Source organism: Palaemon carinicauda, chromosome 8 (genome assembly GCF_036898095.1).
Source record: "Palaemon carinicauda isolate YSFRI2023 chromosome 8, ASM3689809v2, whole genome shotgun sequence".
Lineage (NCBI taxonomy): Eukaryota > Metazoa > Arthropoda > Malacostraca > Decapoda > Palaemonidae > Palaemon > Palaemon carinicauda.
Genome location: NC_090732.1, coordinates 130,776,905 through 130,795,077, shown reverse-complemented (window position 1 = coordinate 130,795,077; position 18,173 = coordinate 130,776,905). Strand labels below are relative to the sequence as shown.

Genomic DNA, 18,173 nt, shown 5'->3' with positions numbered 1-18,173 from the left:
TTAGGGTTTGGTGGAGAACGACATAGTCTCTCTAAAGCTGGAGCGTCAGCATGTCGAGGCGACAAATGTAGATCTCCGAGGCCTGAAATATTACACATAGTTCTTAGAGCCCTCAGATAGGAGGACTCTTAAGTACTTTTATGGTTGCTCTTCCGAGGAATCTTCCGGTCGCGCTAATTACTCGCGAGGAAGGGCGATAGAAGTCTGAGTGTCTGGAGGTAACAGCGAAGTAGAATACTCCATTGCCGTTGTTCCAAAGGAAGGCTGAGCGCTGGCTAATGGCGCCGCGAGCGCCTGACCTTGCCTGGAAGTTGATGGTCTAGGAGTAGGTGACCGAATTATCGGTACTGTCTTAGTAAGAGGTTGCTTTGATCGGCGGTCTGGCCTTTTTCCTCTGTTTTCAACCGAGGAGAAGAAGGGTTGAACCCCTGCGTCTTCTTCCGAGGTTCTCGTGAGGCTCGTATTCCGTAACTCGTTAGGGAGCACGGGAACCGGAGTTGTCCTGTCTGAAACACGAGGGCGAGGTGAATGACCCCGCACGGATATGACCGGAGACATGCGCGATCGGGAGGTTGACGGACGGGAGCGCTCTCTCTCTCTCTCTCTGTTGATAAGTAGCGACGGTGAGGAGAAGTGCTCTTTCTCCCTTTCCTAGAGCGATCTGAGTTTCTCAAACTAATAAGTGAAGAAGAGGGATCGCGCTCAGGGCGCGATTAGAGGAAAAATCGTGGGAAGAGCTTCTCCAACGGGAGCGCTTATTACGCTTAGGAGAACTCTCTTGTGACGAAGAGCGAGAACGTATCGTAGCGCTCTTTTTCTTGAAGCGCCTAGATGATCCCTCGCGAGAGGAAGTCGATCACGAGGCAGAACGATGACGCGAGGAAGCGCTCTTCTTATGTTTGTGACGAGAGCGCTTATAGTCTCTCGGCGAGACATTTCGTGAAGAGATAGAAGGCGAGGAAGAGCGAGAACGATGACGTCTCTTCCTATGTCGCCTGTCTCTCCGACGAGAACGTCTGGGCAAAGGACAGCGAGCTTTCCTTTTCCTCTTCTCTCTCTCCCTCCTAGCCTCCGAGGAGGGCGAGGACGATGAGGAGGAGGGGGAGGTACTGCGATGTTTTCGCTTGCGACGTTGTAGTTTCGTAGAAGCGCACGCGAGATGCGAAGTAAGCACCGCGGGAGCTGAAGTTACTATATCTGCTGAAACTTCTGCGGGCGCCGACTGAGTTGACGGAAGGTAGGCGAGGTCCGGAACTCCCGAGGGTTCCAAAACAGAAGGGACCTGAGGTAAAACTGTGCCGGCGAGGAACTAGTCCCACACTTCCTCCGAAGGAGAACTAGGAAGTCCAAGGGCAGGCCATACCGCACGTACGTGATCTGGAATGGAAGCGGTAATAGAGTCATTCCCGGTGGCGGAAAAAATTGTCCCACTGGGAGGGGCTACGTATCCGCCTGACCAAGGGGAATGGGGGTCAAGTCAATGGTGCCGCTCTTCCTTGACTTCCCCCCAGTGGATGGAGGCAAGGAAGAGTCTGAAGGGAGAGATCGAGAGGCCGAAGAAGAGGCCCAAGACTCCTTACCTTTCGACGGCAAACCTGGAGGTAACGAATCCTTTTTGGATTTCTTCTTCTTTCTCTTCACGAAGTTTTCCCACCGAGAGGGAAACCATTCTCTACATACTTGGCAGGGGGAGCCTTCAGAACACCTATGACCTCTGCACGAAGAGCATAGGGAATGAGGATCCACCTCCGGTGGTGACATGAATGTGCCACAAGATTTCGGGGGAACCCCGGGACACTTCCTCATAATAGAGGACATCACATCTAACAAAGAAAAAGAAAGAGTTAATCAAAAACACAGTAAAGAAAGGCTAGTCTGCCAGTCAAACAAAAGCAGGAGCAGCGATGTTACCACTGCGACGGCTAGAATTCGATTGAAGGTATTCAGTAGCTACTGACCGGCAGTCCCCCACCACTAACAGGTGGATAACTACCGGCCCGGTCGTTAACGACCTTGTTAAGGTTTTCTGCCGTATTTTCCAGCTCGCGCTAGAATATCTCCTATAGTAAAGAATGAGGGTTTGTATCTAGTGTAGGAACAAACAAAAGATATCAATTATCTCTATTAAACTAAATCTCAAAATCACCCTATCTAGAAAAGCATACATCAATATTTTATCACTGTACTATAGGACTATTGCAAGGATAGAAAACTGTAAATTTTTAGTTTTGGGGTATACAGTAAGCTGATTTAAAAACCAGACTTTAAGAGAGAAGCATTAAAAATATAAGGGGAGTTTCATAAAAACCATTACTCTTTGTTTTCTATTCTCAAAGTCAAATTTAGCTTCTAGTTTCATTAATGTAGAGCTATGAAAGAGAACTTTTAGCGCCTAGTCACATTGGTTATATACATGTTAATTAACAGCTGTTAGTACTTATTAACTCATAATATACAAGATATTAGTCTTTAACTTTTACAAAATATTTTGAATACTAATAGTGATGAATCCTACCAATACCTTAACTTAAATTGTTCTATTTACTATTACACAGATAATAAAAATTAAATGAGTTAAATAAAATTAAACACTAATTTTCTTTCTTAAAAGATGGTTTGTAGAAAAGTTCCAACACTTTCTGGTATTAAGACTGAAATATTCTAGTTCTTGTTTCTATCTATTGTCTAATCTGGTTACTACTTGCGGTAAATAGATACCCTTAGGTTTCTTATATATTTCTATCAACTGACCTCTAATAAGCGCTTTTATTGAGAACACAGATTGAGATGAGATGTTTTAGCCTTCTTTGATATCCAGTGAAATTAGCCAGACTTCCCTTTCTTAGCTTAAACTGCATCTATTCTTTTTATGTATTTCCTTTCAGATGACACCCAGAATTATACAGCATACTTTTTAAATAAGGTTTAGCTAGTGTAGTGTACTGTATAAAGTTAGCATTATCTTTTTTTATTTCTAAGTGGTAAATGATTAGTTAGAGAAATTATTTTGATGCTTTATTCCAAGTAAGAGAATTTAGAATAGTTCAGTATGATAGTTGAAAGGTTATTAAGTGAAGAAGTACAGTATTATTAGAAAGACTTGATATATGGATAGGTAGAGAAGATTGCGAAAAAACGTGAGATTTTTTATAAATAAATAGGCAATATACCAATAATTAGTTTAGGAAAGAGTTGTTTACGCGACGTCACAATGACAGGTCACGTATTGTTAGTGAGGGTGACTGTTGGAGAAGAAGTCAGCTGATAGGATTCATGGTGTTTGAACTATATTAGTGGTGGGTGCAGTCTCGTCTCTCTATTGGTTAGTATGTATTTAGTAATGGAATTGTTTTTGTGTTAAGTTCAAGTACTCTATTTAAGAATAATTCAAGTACTGTATGCTAGATTTTTCATAAACTACTCCTACACTGCATTGCGCGTTAGATCTCACTTACAAGGAATATATAGTCTAGGAATTGGACTAAGATAACAAAATACATTTTTGGGCTCAGTCCATGTCGTCCTGATGGAAGATTCCTTAAGTAGCTTCCTAGGGTATATTTGACTACAGTGATATTCCCAGAGAATTTAACTTAAGGTCTCCAGAATTCTAACTCCTGGCGCGAATATCCTTAAAGTTTCCTTTAAGGATATCACATAATATCAGGGGACATATTCTTGACATGCCACATAGCAATCTACACCCCACATAGCGTTTATGCTTCGAGGGGGAAAAGTGGCAAAATAAAAGAAGAGTCGTTATTAAGGCTCTCTTCCTCCGTTACTGTTTGAGTACCTAGATGGCACCATCATCGCTGCCATCTTTATTCCTTTATCTGTAGCGAACTCGGTCGGTGATTTTCCAGGTAGCTCTCTCGTTATTTTGGATTTATCATGCAATCTCCAGCCTCTTCTGCCTCTGGAAAGTTGAGTATTTAATCTTTACGTTGTATAAATACTAGCTCTTGCCTCTCAGTGAAAAATTAAGTTAATTTATGGTAGAGCTATTCCCTGAACCGGAGGCGTCTCGGGCGCTGTCGTTCGTAACGCATGAGTTATCTAGTTAGCCAGAATGACTTTCCCGGCTTTCCCGGTATAATAGCATAAATAAAATTAGCTATTTAGTCTTCATTGCTAGAAATTAATTATATTATGCCGATAGTATTCGTATTAGTTTCGGCGATTTAGGTAACCGAACCATGTTTACGCTAGGCTTCCTAGCCTAGGCGTTTTAGTTTACTTTTATGCATGATATAATAAGCATTCCTAGTGTTATTAACCCTTTTACCCCCGGGGTATTTGGAAATTTCCAACTCTTAACCCCCAAGGGGTTATTTTTTTCCCAGCACATTTTGCAGTGTATTTTTTTTAAATTGCTCTAACAGCCTTAATTTTTGTCATTGAGAGGTCAGGTTGGTCTCATTCTCTTGGAAAATGCCTGAATTTTCTCAAAAAATTATCAAAAAATATGAAAAACAAATTTTTATAGCATTTTTTTGCAAGGACGTACCGGTACGTCCATGGGGGTAAAGGGATGGCTTTTGTGAAACGTACCAGTACGTCCTTTGGGAGTAAAAGGGTTAAATTTAAATGAAGCTATTAGGCAATTTATACATGTAAGATATATCGACTGCATATAAATATTTCCTCTTCTAAAATAGTATACGAGAGAGCTTCGATGATTTAGGTAGTCGATTCTCGCTGTCACTGGGCTAGTAGCCTAGTGGCTTTAGTATGCTTTCATACATACTCCCAGGTTACCCTCGTGTATCGTTTTATCAATTCAAGCGTGGATAGATATCTCCTAGAATTATTATATAAAGCGATACTCGCCTCCAGTGGAGATTTAAGGGTAATCCCTCCTTCCCTCTGAGTGTAGCCTTAGGCTACAACCCTAGCTGGTCGTGCCTCGAATTGTCATTCAGGCAGGACTAGGCTAGGGTTTTTCTGCCCTTTCCCTTAGCTGCAGATGGCAAGCTTTGGGTTTAGGTCAGAACCTCAGAGTACATAGTCGTGTGCCGGCAGCAGGTCGGCAGGGTGAACAGTTATTCCCCTGTCGGATTACGCTGCCGGCATAGGAGGCTAGACCTCCCTTGACTGTACTTGAAGGGGTTATATGATTTTGCCCCCTTCTCCCTGTGGTCTAGTAGACTATTCCTGTGCTTGCAGACCCTAGGCTGAAGAATAGATATTCTTCTGCCGCCTAGGATGGCGCCGGCACTGGAACTCTGTTTCTCTCTTGTTTAAGGGTGGCAGCTAGATGGTTGCCGGCCCCTTAACTGTATTGGCAGACCCTAGGCTGGAGAATAGAGGCCTAGGATGGTGCCAATACCGAAACAGAGTTTCCTTAGGGTGTGATAGGACCGGCAACCAGCCGGCTCCTTTCACACCTTATACAGGACCCTTTTCCCTCCCCCCTCTGTCCTTTAGTGATGGCCTAGCCATCACAACCTTTTGGCCGTCGTCCTACAATCTCACCGCTTGCCGGCAGGTTGTAGGGACGGCTCGGGCTTCTGCTTGTAGTGGCCTAGTCGCTCAGCTTTCCCTTATGGACGCAAGGCTCCGGGAGAGCTGTGCCCGCTGGACCACCTGCCAGCAGAAGATCCCTTAGCTATAGAGTGTTCTTCAGTCCTCTCTTGGGCTGCCATTCACAACCTGTGTCCGGCAGAGACCGACAATGGTGGTGGATGGGTGGAAGCCTGAATATCTTATATTCTCCCCTTCCATTTGAACCCTCATTCTGGAGGAAGGAAGTGAGACAGAGCTCTTACATCATCCTTCACTCCTTGCTTTTTCTCTCTCTATTGGCTAGTGCCGCCAGGTACTAACCTAACCGGCGGCTGCCGGCCACTACCCTAGCCGGCAAGATGCTAGCTGGACTTATGCGCCGGAAGCCAACGAGCCGCTGGCACAACTGACTTCACCGGCAAGAGCCGGCCGAGTTTTGATTACCGGCCACTACCCTGTCCGGTAAGATGCCGACTGGACAAGTGCGCCGACAGCCAGTGACCCGCCGGCTGAACTGTGCCCTAGGTGCTAGCCTTGCCGGCAACATGCCGGCTAGAACTACAGTATATGACTATACAGTAGCCAGTATATTTGTAGTATAGATCATACTGCAAACAGAAAACTATGGTATAAAAGTATACAGTAGCTAAATTTCCAACATACTCTGTGTGTCCAGGTGCAGTCTATTGTTGAGACCATACTAGATAAGGAAAGGAATTATCTTTCCATATACTGATAGATGATCAGTTACGAATGGCCCTCATTATTGATCCTTTTGGAAGTTGGTGTTAAGTTACACTTATCTATCCTTATAAGTTAGAACTCTTCAAATGGGCCTCTTGAAGAGGACAACGCCTAGGCTTTAATCTTGAGGGAGGTCACAGCAATTGGCTGGGCAGGAAATACACGTATGTGTCTTTCCTAATTCATTTCTAGCTTACCTATCCTAAGCTATATGCAATAAAACAAAATAAAAAATATTAATAATAATATTTATTAGTTTATCTAGTGAGATGAACTACCTTATACTCATTTTGTTTTCCTCTCTTTACAGGAGGACCATGTGAAGTGCCGTAGTGTCTTCTGCAACGTCCGGAGCAAGGACTTCTGCGGCCACGAGGAATGCAGGACGCACTCCCACTGTTCCATCACCAAGGGACCTCTCAAATATTGGGACTCCCAGGTATGTAATGTGTGCAAACCCTTGGTTACTGAGGCCTTTGATGACCCCAAGACAACGGAGACAAGGGATGCAGATCAGAGTACTGCGTAGATGGGTTCGTGGCTTCCAGAAAAATGCCATGGACCCTTACCTCCCGAGTGAGCGAATGAGGGCCTATCTATTCCCTAAAGAATCTGCGGATGCTGTTATACCACAGCCTCACCCTGAGATCCCTTGTGTCCAGATTTCCGTAGATACCGATGTCTCGGACGCGATGAAGGACATCCATCTAGACGAGAAGATGTCAGAGGTGTCAGAAGACACCGAAAAGGACCTTCTTGCAGAAGGTCAGGAAGTGGAGTCTACGTTGGCTCTGGAAACGGAAGAGGATGAAGTCGAAACGGTGTCTGTTTCGTCGGTTCCAACCCCAGAACCAGTGCCCTCTACGTCCTCTGCTCCTCCATCTGATGAAACAGGGAAGACCCTGTCTACCCTTATGTCTATGATGGAGAGGTTCCAAAAGCAGAGCGAAGAAAGGGAAGCTGCATTGAGGAAGGAGATTCATCAGCTTGCAGCGTCCCGTGGGTCTCGTAGGAGACTCAATGTAAAAGATCTTCCCTCGTGCTCTGAGATAAACCTATGGAGGCATGCAGAGTACATGCCAATCACGAATGGGAAGATTTTCATCTCAGAAAAGCTTTTTCCTGTCCTTATCGAGGACATCGAATTCTGGCCCAGCTTTGAGTCTTATCCAGACTGCTTCGTCCATCTAAAGGCGGAACCCGTATCCAAAGAGGAGACAGAGCTGAAAGAGGTCTTAGTGCTTGACCATGCAAGGGCTCAAGCTTTATTGGATAGCAGTCTGAAGGACAAGGGCTTCACTAATTCTAAGGTGCCAGCCCTGAGTAAGAAACACCCTTCCTTTCTTGCTCCAGCTACAATGGCCTTTCCCTTTGCGTAAAAAGGGTTCAAAGCGGTGATGAAGGCAGTGGAAGCTGGGAAACCTTGCCCTACACTTGAGGAGTGTAGGCCCCTTTCCCTAACCTTGCCTACAGATCACAAGGACTGTAAGGATATACAGCTTACCTTCTCAGTCGGGAAGTTGGAGGCGGATATTGCTGGACGTCAGTTCAGTGAAAACCTCCCCAAGTTGTCTGACTTTCTCCTGCGCAGGGAGCAGGAGACGAAGGAAAGGCTTGTTGCCTCTCTGTCCCTCCAGACCACCTTGGAGGCAATGGCCAGTGAACATAGGTCCCCAGATATGTTTATGGTCGTGGCCAAAACACATTTGGCAACCCTGATCAAAGACTTCTATGGCTTTGTTAGGGCTAGAAGGGCTTGCAGGGAGTTCGTGTTTGCTTCGGCTGCGGTAAAACACGAACCTAGGAAGCCGATATCTTCCAATATCTGGGGAAAGGACCTCTTCCCGAGTGAATTGGTCAAGGAGATAGTCGACAAGGCCGCCACAGAGAACAGGAACCTTCTCCAAACGTGGGGTATGTCAGCTAAAAGGAAGTCTTCCCCGGATGAGGGTCCCCAACCGAAAAGGAAGACAAAGAGGCCGAGGTTGCCTTCTTGTCCCGCAAGACAACAACAACTTCCCATGACCGCAGTGCCCCAGATGGTGGCACAGCCCCAACCCACCTACCAGATGGTACCCCAGCAGGTGGTGACTCAGTCACCAGCCTTCACTCCCGCCTATGAGAGGCAGACCACTACCTTTCGTCCTAAAGGTAAAGGGTCAAGTAGAGGTTCCTCTAGATGTCCCTCAAGAGGAAGAGGGGGTAGGGGAGAACGCGGTCAAGGAGGCAAGCCCTTCGGGCACCAGAAGCAATGAGATGCTTCCGGTAGGAGGAAGACTCCGACTATTCTCCGGGATCGCTGAACCTTCGATCCCTGGGCCCACAGCCTGATTAAGAACGGACTAGGTTGGAGCTGGAAGACAGCTCCACTATCATTTCCTCAATTCTTCCAAAACTCCACCCCCGTTCTGGAAGAATATACCCGAGAACTCTTGAGCAAACGGGTGATAAGGAGGGCAAAGTCCATCAAATTCCAAGAAAGGCTGTTTTGTGTTCTCAACAAAGTTCAGGATGCTGACCCTTTAACACATAAGGATCCAACTGCCCAAAAGGGCATACACAGTCTCCATAGACATGGCAGATGCCTATTGACACATTCCGATCAATTGCCAACTCTCCTCCTACCTAGGATTCAGGCTACAAAAAAGAAAGTACGCTTTCAGAGCCATGCCCTTCGGACTAAACATAGCCCCAAGGATCTTCACGAAGCTTGCAGATGCAGTCGTTCAACAACTACACCTAGAAGGTGTCCAGGTGATGACCTACCTGGACGATTGGCTGGTATGGGTAGCATCCGAGACGGAATGCATGCAAGCATCCAAAAAAGGGATCCAGTTCCTGGAACATCTGGGATTCAAGATCAACATCAAAAAGTCTCGACTATCTCCAGCTCAGAAGTTTCAATGGCTAGGTATACATTGAAACTTACAGTCACACCGCCTCTCCATTCCATTAAAAAAGAGGAGAGAGATAGCAGGATCTGTCAAGAGACTATAAAATCCGACAGGATATCAAGACGCCAACAGGAGAGAGTGCTGGGCTCCCTTCAGTTTGCATCAGTAACAGACCCAGTGCTAAGAGCGCAGCTAAAAGATGCATCAGGCGTCTGGAGAAGATACGCATCAAACGCTCGAAGAGATCTAATAAGACCGATGCCGATCCGGCTACGATCACTTCTCAAGCCATGGTCGAAGGCCAAGAACCTGAAGAGGTTGGTGCCTCTGCAACCGCCTCCACCCTCAGTCATCATCCACACGGACGCATCAATGGAAGGATGGGGAGGTCACTCTCATCAACGGAAAGTCCAAGGAACTTGGTCCTCTCTATTCAAGACCTTCCACATCAACATTTTGGAGGACATGGCAGTCTTCCTCATGCTGAAGAAATTGTCCCCTCGCCCTTCAGTCCACATAAGATTGATTCTGGACAGCGAGGTGATAATGAGATGTTTGAATCGTCAAGGTTCGAGATCACCTCAACTCAACCATGTGATGTTGGCCATCTTCCGCTTAGCGGAAAAGAAGAGATGGCACTTATCAGCAGTTCACCTTCAAGGTTTCCGCAATGTGACAGCGGACGATTTATCCAGACTAACGCCGATAGAGTCAGAATGGTCCCTAGACGCAAGATCGTTCTCCTTCATCTTACATCAAATCCCAGAACTGCAGATCGACCTCCTCCCGACAAGCAACAATAAGAAACTACCTCGTTATGTGGCCCCATACAAGGACCCTCTAACGGAAGCAGTGGACGCAATATCCCTCAACTGGAACAGATGGACCAGGATTTACCTATTCCCTCCAACCAACCTGCTGATGAAGGTCCTCAAGGAGCTGAGATCTTTTCAAGGAACAGCAGCCCTAGTGGCTCCTAAGTTGCCCAGGAGCAACTGGTTCCCTCTAGTATTTGAATTGCAGCTGAGGCTGATTCCTCTGCTGGACCCAGTTCTGACTCAACAAGTACATAAGTCGACTGTCTTCGCTTCATTACGGAAAACCCAAGACCTTCATCTCATGATTTTCTCTCCTTAGCAGTAAGGAAAAGGTTTGGGATCACGAAAAAAATATAGACTTCTTAGAGGAATATAAGTCTAAATCTACCAGAAGGCAATATGAGTCGTCTTGGAAGAAGTGGGTTGCCTTTGTCAAGGCAAGAAAACCAAATGAAATATCAATAGATTTCTGTTTATCTTTCTTTATTCACCTTCATGAACAAGGTTTAGCAGCCAACACGATAACTACGTGTAAATCTGCCTTGACTAGACCTTTGCTTTACACTTTCCAAGTAGACTTTTCTAATGAAAGCTTTAACAAGACTCCTAAGGCCTGCGCTAGGCTTAGGCCTGCAGCACCTCCAAAGCCCATCTCATGGTCCTTGGATAAGGCTCTACACTTTGCCTCAATGTTGGACAATGAGAACTGCTCTCAGAGATTTGACTCAAAAAGTTATATTCTTGTTTGCTCTAGCCTCGGTGTCTAGAGTTAGTGAGATACAGTAGTGGCCCTTTCTCGGGAAGAGGGCCATATTCAGTTTACGGAAGTGGGAGAACTGAATCTCTTTCCTGACCCAACTTTTCTCGCCAAGAACAAGCTATCCACCAGGAGGTGGGGTCCCTGGAGAATCTGCCCTCTGAAGGATGTCTCGCTGTGTCCAGTGGAGTGTCTAAAGATCTATCTTTGTAGAACTTCAGACTTCAGGGGAGGACAGCTCTTTAAAGGGGAAACATCGGGCTCAAACTTATCCCTGAAACAACTAAGGGCGAAGATCACCTACTTTATTCACAGAGCGGATCCTGACAGTACATCCACAGGTCATGATCCTAGAAAAATTGCTTCGTCATTGAATTTTTTCCAGTTCATGGATTTTGAGCGTCTTCGTTCGTATACTGGATGGAAGTCATCCAGAGTGTTTTTCAAGCACTACGCAAAGCAAGTGCAAGAATTAAAAAGAAACGTGGTGGCAGCAGGTAGTGTACTAAAACCTGTCGCTTAGTGCTGCGAGGAACAGTGAATTAATTGGGACTATATTCTATAGGGTGTACATGTTGGCACCTTACAGTGCTACACGGTGAGTGAAATGTCACCAAGGTGACATTATGGACTGTTCCAGTGACTAAAAGTGAAGAAACATAGACTTAACACTAGTGCCGTGTGTTTTTACAAAGTGTAAAAGAGAGACTTTCTCAGAAATGTATTGGAAAATTATTGAATTTTCAATTGAGTGGCATGAACAATTGTTTTCTTTCAGATAAAACAAGTATTTCTGGTCTGGCCTCCATTTTCTATGTTTATTATTATTCACTTACATTTTTGTGTTATTATGAAATGTATGCTGAATTACTATTTATTGATTGCCAATACATAAGTGATTGATATTTGCGTCTTATTTCGCCCAAAACCTATATAAATAAAGTTATGTACGAGCATTACTTTTTTATTCCTTATTATTCTGCATAATAACAAAGAACAACTGAAGAAACTTGTTCCTAAATGTATACAAACCTTTTCTGCCTATGCATATCTTGTTTCGACATGAATATAAACTTGTCTGTTGGGGTATACAGCTGAGCCAGTATACCTTGGATGCTACGGTGGCTTATGTTAACCCTTGTTCATTTTGAAAATACAAACTTCGGGTATACAGAGAGACCTGTATGCCCTTTTGTTGCTGGGTTGGTCATATGAGATATGCAAACATCGAGACTTTTCCTGAGTCTAGTATGACTCTTCCCTGTAGGTTGCAGGAAGCACTAACATAGGTCATGATTAGAAGCAATAACATATAACGGTAACGTCATAGGTCTCTAAGGTCTAAAGCGACCAAGGAAATATTGTCTTGAGGTTAAGGCACAATTGGAAAATGGCTCATCCAACCTATGGTGTCGTCTGATGAGGGCCAAGACCTTTCGATAAGAGATGATGTCATCAGATGAGCACTCTCCTCCTTCTACCAAGGCATCCGCTACCAACTCCTCCGCCCGAGAAGACTCGTCGAGGGCGGGAGGGGGAGCGCGGGAAGGGAGCAGTTTCTTCTCCTGCCTCGCAACTGACGGGCCTGCCCGCAGGATGGGCGAATCCGCTGGGACGAGGGTAGCCGTCATGGGTCTACCTTGTCCCGCGGGGGGCCCCCTTGGCTGTGGGCTCCTCGAAGCATGAGGGGCGCCACTGGTGCTCGCGGAAGACCGCCGAGGTGGCCGCTGATGACACCAAGCCTTCCGTCCGGAGGAGCACCTCCCTCCATTGGGCTGAGGAAGCGGGAGCCTTCGCGGCCTTAGAGACGTCTAGGGAGGCTTGATGTGACGTCCCCTGACGGAGATCTGGTCCGCTGAAGGAGTAGGGTCGCGAGGGTGAAGACGAGGCTCAATGGAGCCAACCGGAAATGGCCACGGCTGAGGTAGCCTTAAACAGCTCACTCCGGGGTACTGTAATTCTCACCCACTTATCATTTGAAGAGCGATTCTTCTTTGACTTCTTCTTTGAGGTCTTGGATCTCTTCCTGCTGTGCCTGGAACAAGAACGGGACTTCTTCTTCCGCGACTTTTCCCGCTTTCTCTTCGAGGACTTTGGACCTTTGTCCTCCGATGAAAACGAATCCGAGGAAGAGGATGACGACGAGGAGGAGAGGGAGTCCGCCGAATCTCCCGAGCCGTCCAAATCCTCAGGGGGAACTCCGCGTCGGTTCTCTGGCGAAGAGGGTTGAAGAAAGACAGGAGGGAGCATTGACGAGGGCGGCGGGGGAGACCGTGGAACCTTCTTTCAGTTGAACCAAGCATCGAACTCCTCCTCTAACCTCATGGGGGACCTGAAGGGCATCCTTGGTGGATCCTATGCGGCGGGGTCCGAAGATGAGCCTGCCTTCTCAGCGTCTCCCCCGGTCGCTGAAGCACCTGAAACACACATCCAGGATGCAGGGGAAGAGGCTGCACCCGTCTTCCCCCACATAGGATCTTCCATAGAGACGGGCCCTGTAGGCACCAGGACTTCGCCTCTTGAACACACTCACGCCCCTCCCTCAGGCCCCACACATGCCTGAACTGATCTAAAATCATCCCCCACAGACATCTCAGACTCTTGGGGAAGGGCAATGGGCCGCTTCCCCGCAACGGACTTACCTCGTCCCCTACTCTGGGTAGGGGAAGGTGGAAGGGAGCCCCGTTCCGACGAGGCATCCGGCGAAACTAACGACGAAGAAACGTTGGCCTTCTTGGGTGATTTCTTGGCAGCTTTCTTCTTTTTAGTGCCGTAGAGGACCCACTGAATCTCGGTCCAAGTCTCGCACTCCGGACACGTGGTCGTAGGGGAACAAACCTTGCCCCTACACGACGAACACAGGGAGTGGGGATCGACTTCGGGCTTGAAAAGAAACGCACCACAAGATTTACCAGCCACAGGCCCAGGGCAACGGCGAGGATGCTCCATTACGCTACACTAGGACACCAAGAGACACAGGGACACGGAGTAAAGGATAGGGAATGAACACGTGGGTAACGCGTGGTACCTGTAGACACAAGGGTCGCACTGGGTGAGGAGAGCGCGGCGAGATGGTAATCACGTCGCGACCAGAAACTTACTGAGGAGCACGACCTAAGCAAGCATGCTCTCCGACCCCGGGTCGCCTCAGGGCGCGTATCACTCCGCCTGAAGTTGACCCCCATAGAAAACGGGAATAGGGTAAACTACACAATATTCTGGTCGGTTGGGAGGAGTCTCCCAGATACTCCTAAGAAAGTAGTTCGAGGTAAGTACTCCGTGTTGGAACAAACAGATTTTGAGCAAAGCGAAAAATCTATTTTTGGGTGAGATAACCATGTCGTCCTGATGGACCCGCCCTCCTTTTCTATAGAAAAGGCCTTGGCAGGATCCCTCCCAAAACTACTGTATCTGTAGCACCTGCTCAACACTACAAGGAATAAAGATGGCGGCGATGATGGCACCATCTAGGTACTCAAACAGTAATTGAGGAAGAGAGCCTTAATAACGGCTCCTCTTTTATTTTGCCACTTTTCCCCCTCGAAGCGTAATCGCTACGTGGGGTGAAGATTGCTATGTGGCATGTCAAGAATACGTCCCCTGATATTATGCGATATCCTTAAAGGAAACTTTAAGGATATTTGCGCCAAGAGTTAGAATTCTGGAGACCTTAAGTTAAATTCTCTGGGAATATCACTGTAGTCAAATATACCCTAGGAAGCTACTTAAAGGAATGTTTCATCAGGACGACATGGCTATCTCACCCAAATATAGATTTTTTGCTTCGCTAAAAATCTGTTTTATAACTACAAAATATTTAATTTCACAGAAATCTGTATCTTGTTCTTAAACCTATTAGTGCAAATAAAGAAGTTACCGACATATATTTTTCCAAATGAGAACGATTAACTGTAAAACTCATGCACTAATAAAGTGATATACTTACAGGAGAGGATATAACTTCACAAACATCATATGGATGATTATCCTTAACAAACTTTGTCAGTTCTTCTAACCTAGATGTCCTTGTCTTAATCATCTGTGAAAGAAAAGGAAAATTAGAACAGCTTCAAATCCATCAGACTTTTATACAGATTTTCTGGTCAATCACAAAATATTGAGTACAGTACTAAGGAATACATCTGAAAAAACCTGAGCTTTGATCATCTATGGAGAATATTGTAATGTTTTTTTTTTTTTTTGAGATTTAGGGATCCAATGTAGTACTGTCTGGCCAGTCAAAGAGCCCCATAACTGTTTAGCAGTAGTATCTCAACAGGTGGCTGGTGCCCTGGCCAACTTACTACCTACAGCTGGAAAATCTTGGGAGACCACACAGCACTTTAACTTCAAAACTCTGATATAAAAAATCTAAATTTTTTAGCTATTTTCATTAAAGAATGCACATTTAAATATAACTCACCATTAGAACCTCAGGATCTTCATTGATTTCTTCTTTCCATTCATATCTGTGAAAGAAAAATCAGTGCATTCAATAATAATGAGGAACATTAATTTTTAGGGCCTTTCATCCTGCAAAAATTCTAACTTGTTTGTGTTTCAAATGTATTATCACATCTACATTACTATATATTCAATATTGTATACAGAAATAATCACAAGATTAAAAAAAAATTTGGTATTTTTCCTAACTGTCAAAATCAGAGACCTTTAGTAGGAGTATGACTTCAGCAAAGCTGGAAACGGACGTTAAGCTTTTCAACAAGGTTAACATAGTTGCCAGCCATGTGGCAGGTAGGCCGTGCCCACTCAATAAGTTGAGCTACCTCCACTTTTATCTTTGACTTAGGATTTGCAAGATGGTTGAGGCAGTCAATGTAAATTAAAAGTCCTAGGTATATACTGTATAATTAGGAATAATACAAATTTATTAAAAAATTTGTTATATTCCTATATGTAATACAAATACAAACTTTCAAACTTTAATAGGCGACTCATCATAGGAAGGTAGAAGCCCCAAGAACTAAACTGGCTGGTTAAATGACCCACGAAAATGTCCATGTACTTTGGTCCTGTATGGGAGAAAAAGCCATGACTCCTGCCAACCTCCTAACTATCTGAAATATGATGGTGCAGGCGGTCGTTGAAGAACCTATCGTGAATTTGAATTTGTAAATAATGTGGATATAAAGAATGAAGGTAAGGTTTATGTTAGAAAGGAAGTAGGAGAGACAAGTGTCCCACAGCATAAGACATAGAGATGCATTGATGTATAACACTGTGATTATGTCCATGTTCCTGGATGAATTCTATGGGAATGAAATAGTAAGAGAACGAAACAAGCGAAAAGTACATACCAGGAATGCTAGAAGAAAGAGACAGAAGTGCAAGTCGGAAGACATATACAAGAAAGAACAACTATTGTCAGACTAAAAGGTGTTTTAGATATAATAGAATGGGTTACAGGAAGAATGATTTCAAGTGGTCACTAAATGCCTGCTTTGGGTCGTGGAGAGAAAGAGCATCGTGTTAACGAATATAAAAAAGCTAGACAGATTAAATGCTACAAGTGTAATAGACTAGGTCATATAGCAAGAGTGCAGATTTCAGAGTAGGAAGTGTGGAAATTGTGGTTTGCAGGGTCATTTTGCTAGGAAGTGCAAGGTCAGGAGGACTGAATGTACTAACAGTGGAAAGGTTGGTCATGTTGCAGGTGTTTGCAATAAAATTGGATAAAAAGAAGGAATGGCAAGAATAAGCAGAAATGATAGACAGAAAAACTGTGTATGAGGAGGATTCAAACGGGTGAGCCCTCTAGTCTGAAAATGAATGAATATTGGAAATTGAATGCAAGACAGGAATGTGATGATGATGATGTGGTGAATTTAAGGGGAAAAAGACAGTTAGTTTTAGTTAAGAGGAGAAAGAAAAAGAAATTTAGATCAATGCAGAGGAATGTGAAAAATAAGAGTATAAATGTTGGAGAACAAATGATTAATGTGGAAGAATAGATGAGTAATACTGAGCCAAAGAGTCAGAATTACAAAATTTGTATGTATCCAGTTAGAGAACATGACTCTTCTGATGAGGTACTGCCTGAGAGCATGAAACAAAATGCAAGTAAGAGTATACGAAGGGCAAGTGAAATGTTTGAATAAATAGAGAAAAGGTTAGATAATCTGAGTGAGGTAATAAGCAACTTCAGTGGATTTGGAACATGTGATTTAAGTGAGAAGGCAGATTAATGTCAAGTTGAGCTTAGGATGGAGGATCAGAGGGAATAGAATGAAAAGCTATATTTTAAGAGAGAGGATTTTAGCAGGATAAGAGTGTATACAAGACCCTCAATTAGAAGTAGAAGTCCTATACCAGAGCATGAATAGGTGTTGCATAAGGCTATATAAATGTTGTGGGTATGATTTTCAGACAGAAATGATGAATGACAATGTGAGACAAGTTTAACAGGGAGGAATATAGTAGTTTTTCATAAGATTCTTTGTATAAGTATAGGTGTATTTTACCTCCCATTTTCCATTTCCAAAATTTTGTCTACTTTTTCAAAACTACTGTAATGATCTTATGTAGCGGGTGATTTCTCTTCCATGTGCCTATTTTTGAGCTAAGTGTTGGCTGGGTTGTACTCTGCAAGAGATGATGTTGGATAACCTCCAAGTGTGGTCATAGGGAAGCGACTGCGTGAGGTTGTTTGAGGAGGCCGGGAAGGAGAGGAAGCTCTCTCGGTACCTCTGTGCACAGAAGTAGAAGGTCTGGGTACCATGCTGCTTGCTGCCACAGCGGAGCTATTAGGGTCATCAACAGGTCTTGCGATGCCCTCACCTTGTTGATAAGTCCTCATCAGACAGAAGGGGAATGTGTAGACGTCCAGGTTGTCCTACAGATGTTGAAAGGCACCTTGCAGAACTGCCTGGGGATCTAGTAATGGCGAGCAGTACACTGGAAGCTTCCGGTTCAGGGACATAGCATATAGTTTTATCATCGGAGAACCCCACAAAATCAATGCTTTGTTGGCTATCTCAGGAAGCAAAAACCACTCAGAACCAACTGTCTATATCCTCCTGTTCAGATTGTTGGGAAAGATGTTTTTTTGCCCGGAATGAAACGGGCTGAGAGGGCAATTGAGTTGCCTTCAATCCATCTTAGTATTTCCAAAGCTAAATGGCAAAGCTGGTGTGAAAAAGTAGGTCCACAGCTTGTGTGTTGTAACAGGTGAGCCCCACACCCTTCTTTTCATGCATCCGTAAAGAGCATCAAATCCAGGGAGAAGAGAAATCTACTACCTGGCGTAGATTGGTATCATCTACCCACCAACCCAGGTCTCTCATTTGCTCTAATATTATTGGAACTTGGAAGTCCGGAGGATTCCTGTGCTGAGACCAACAGGTTTTCAGTTGCCACTGTTGAGATCAAATGCAGAGACGCTCACTGGGGACCCTAAGTTCCAGGAAGGTCAGGTGCCTTAACAAGCGTAGC

The 18,173-nt window shown here is 44.8% G+C and overlaps 1 protein-coding gene across 1 annotated transcript in view; it reads right to left on the bottom strand.

Moving 5' to 3' along the window:
* Window positions 1-18,173, bottom strand: part of LOC137645934 (protein CutA homolog) — a 59,452-nt gene that overhangs the window by 13,707 nt on the left and 27,572 nt on the right. The window contains exons 3-4 of the mRNA XM_068379000.1: window positions 15,145-15,190; window positions 14,668-14,760 (exon numbers count right to left, since the gene is read on the bottom strand). Coding sequence (XP_068235101.1) covers window positions 14,668-14,760; window positions 15,145-15,190 — 139 coding nt within the window. The remainder of the gene's footprint in view (window positions 1-14,667; window positions 14,761-15,144; window positions 15,191-18,173) is intronic.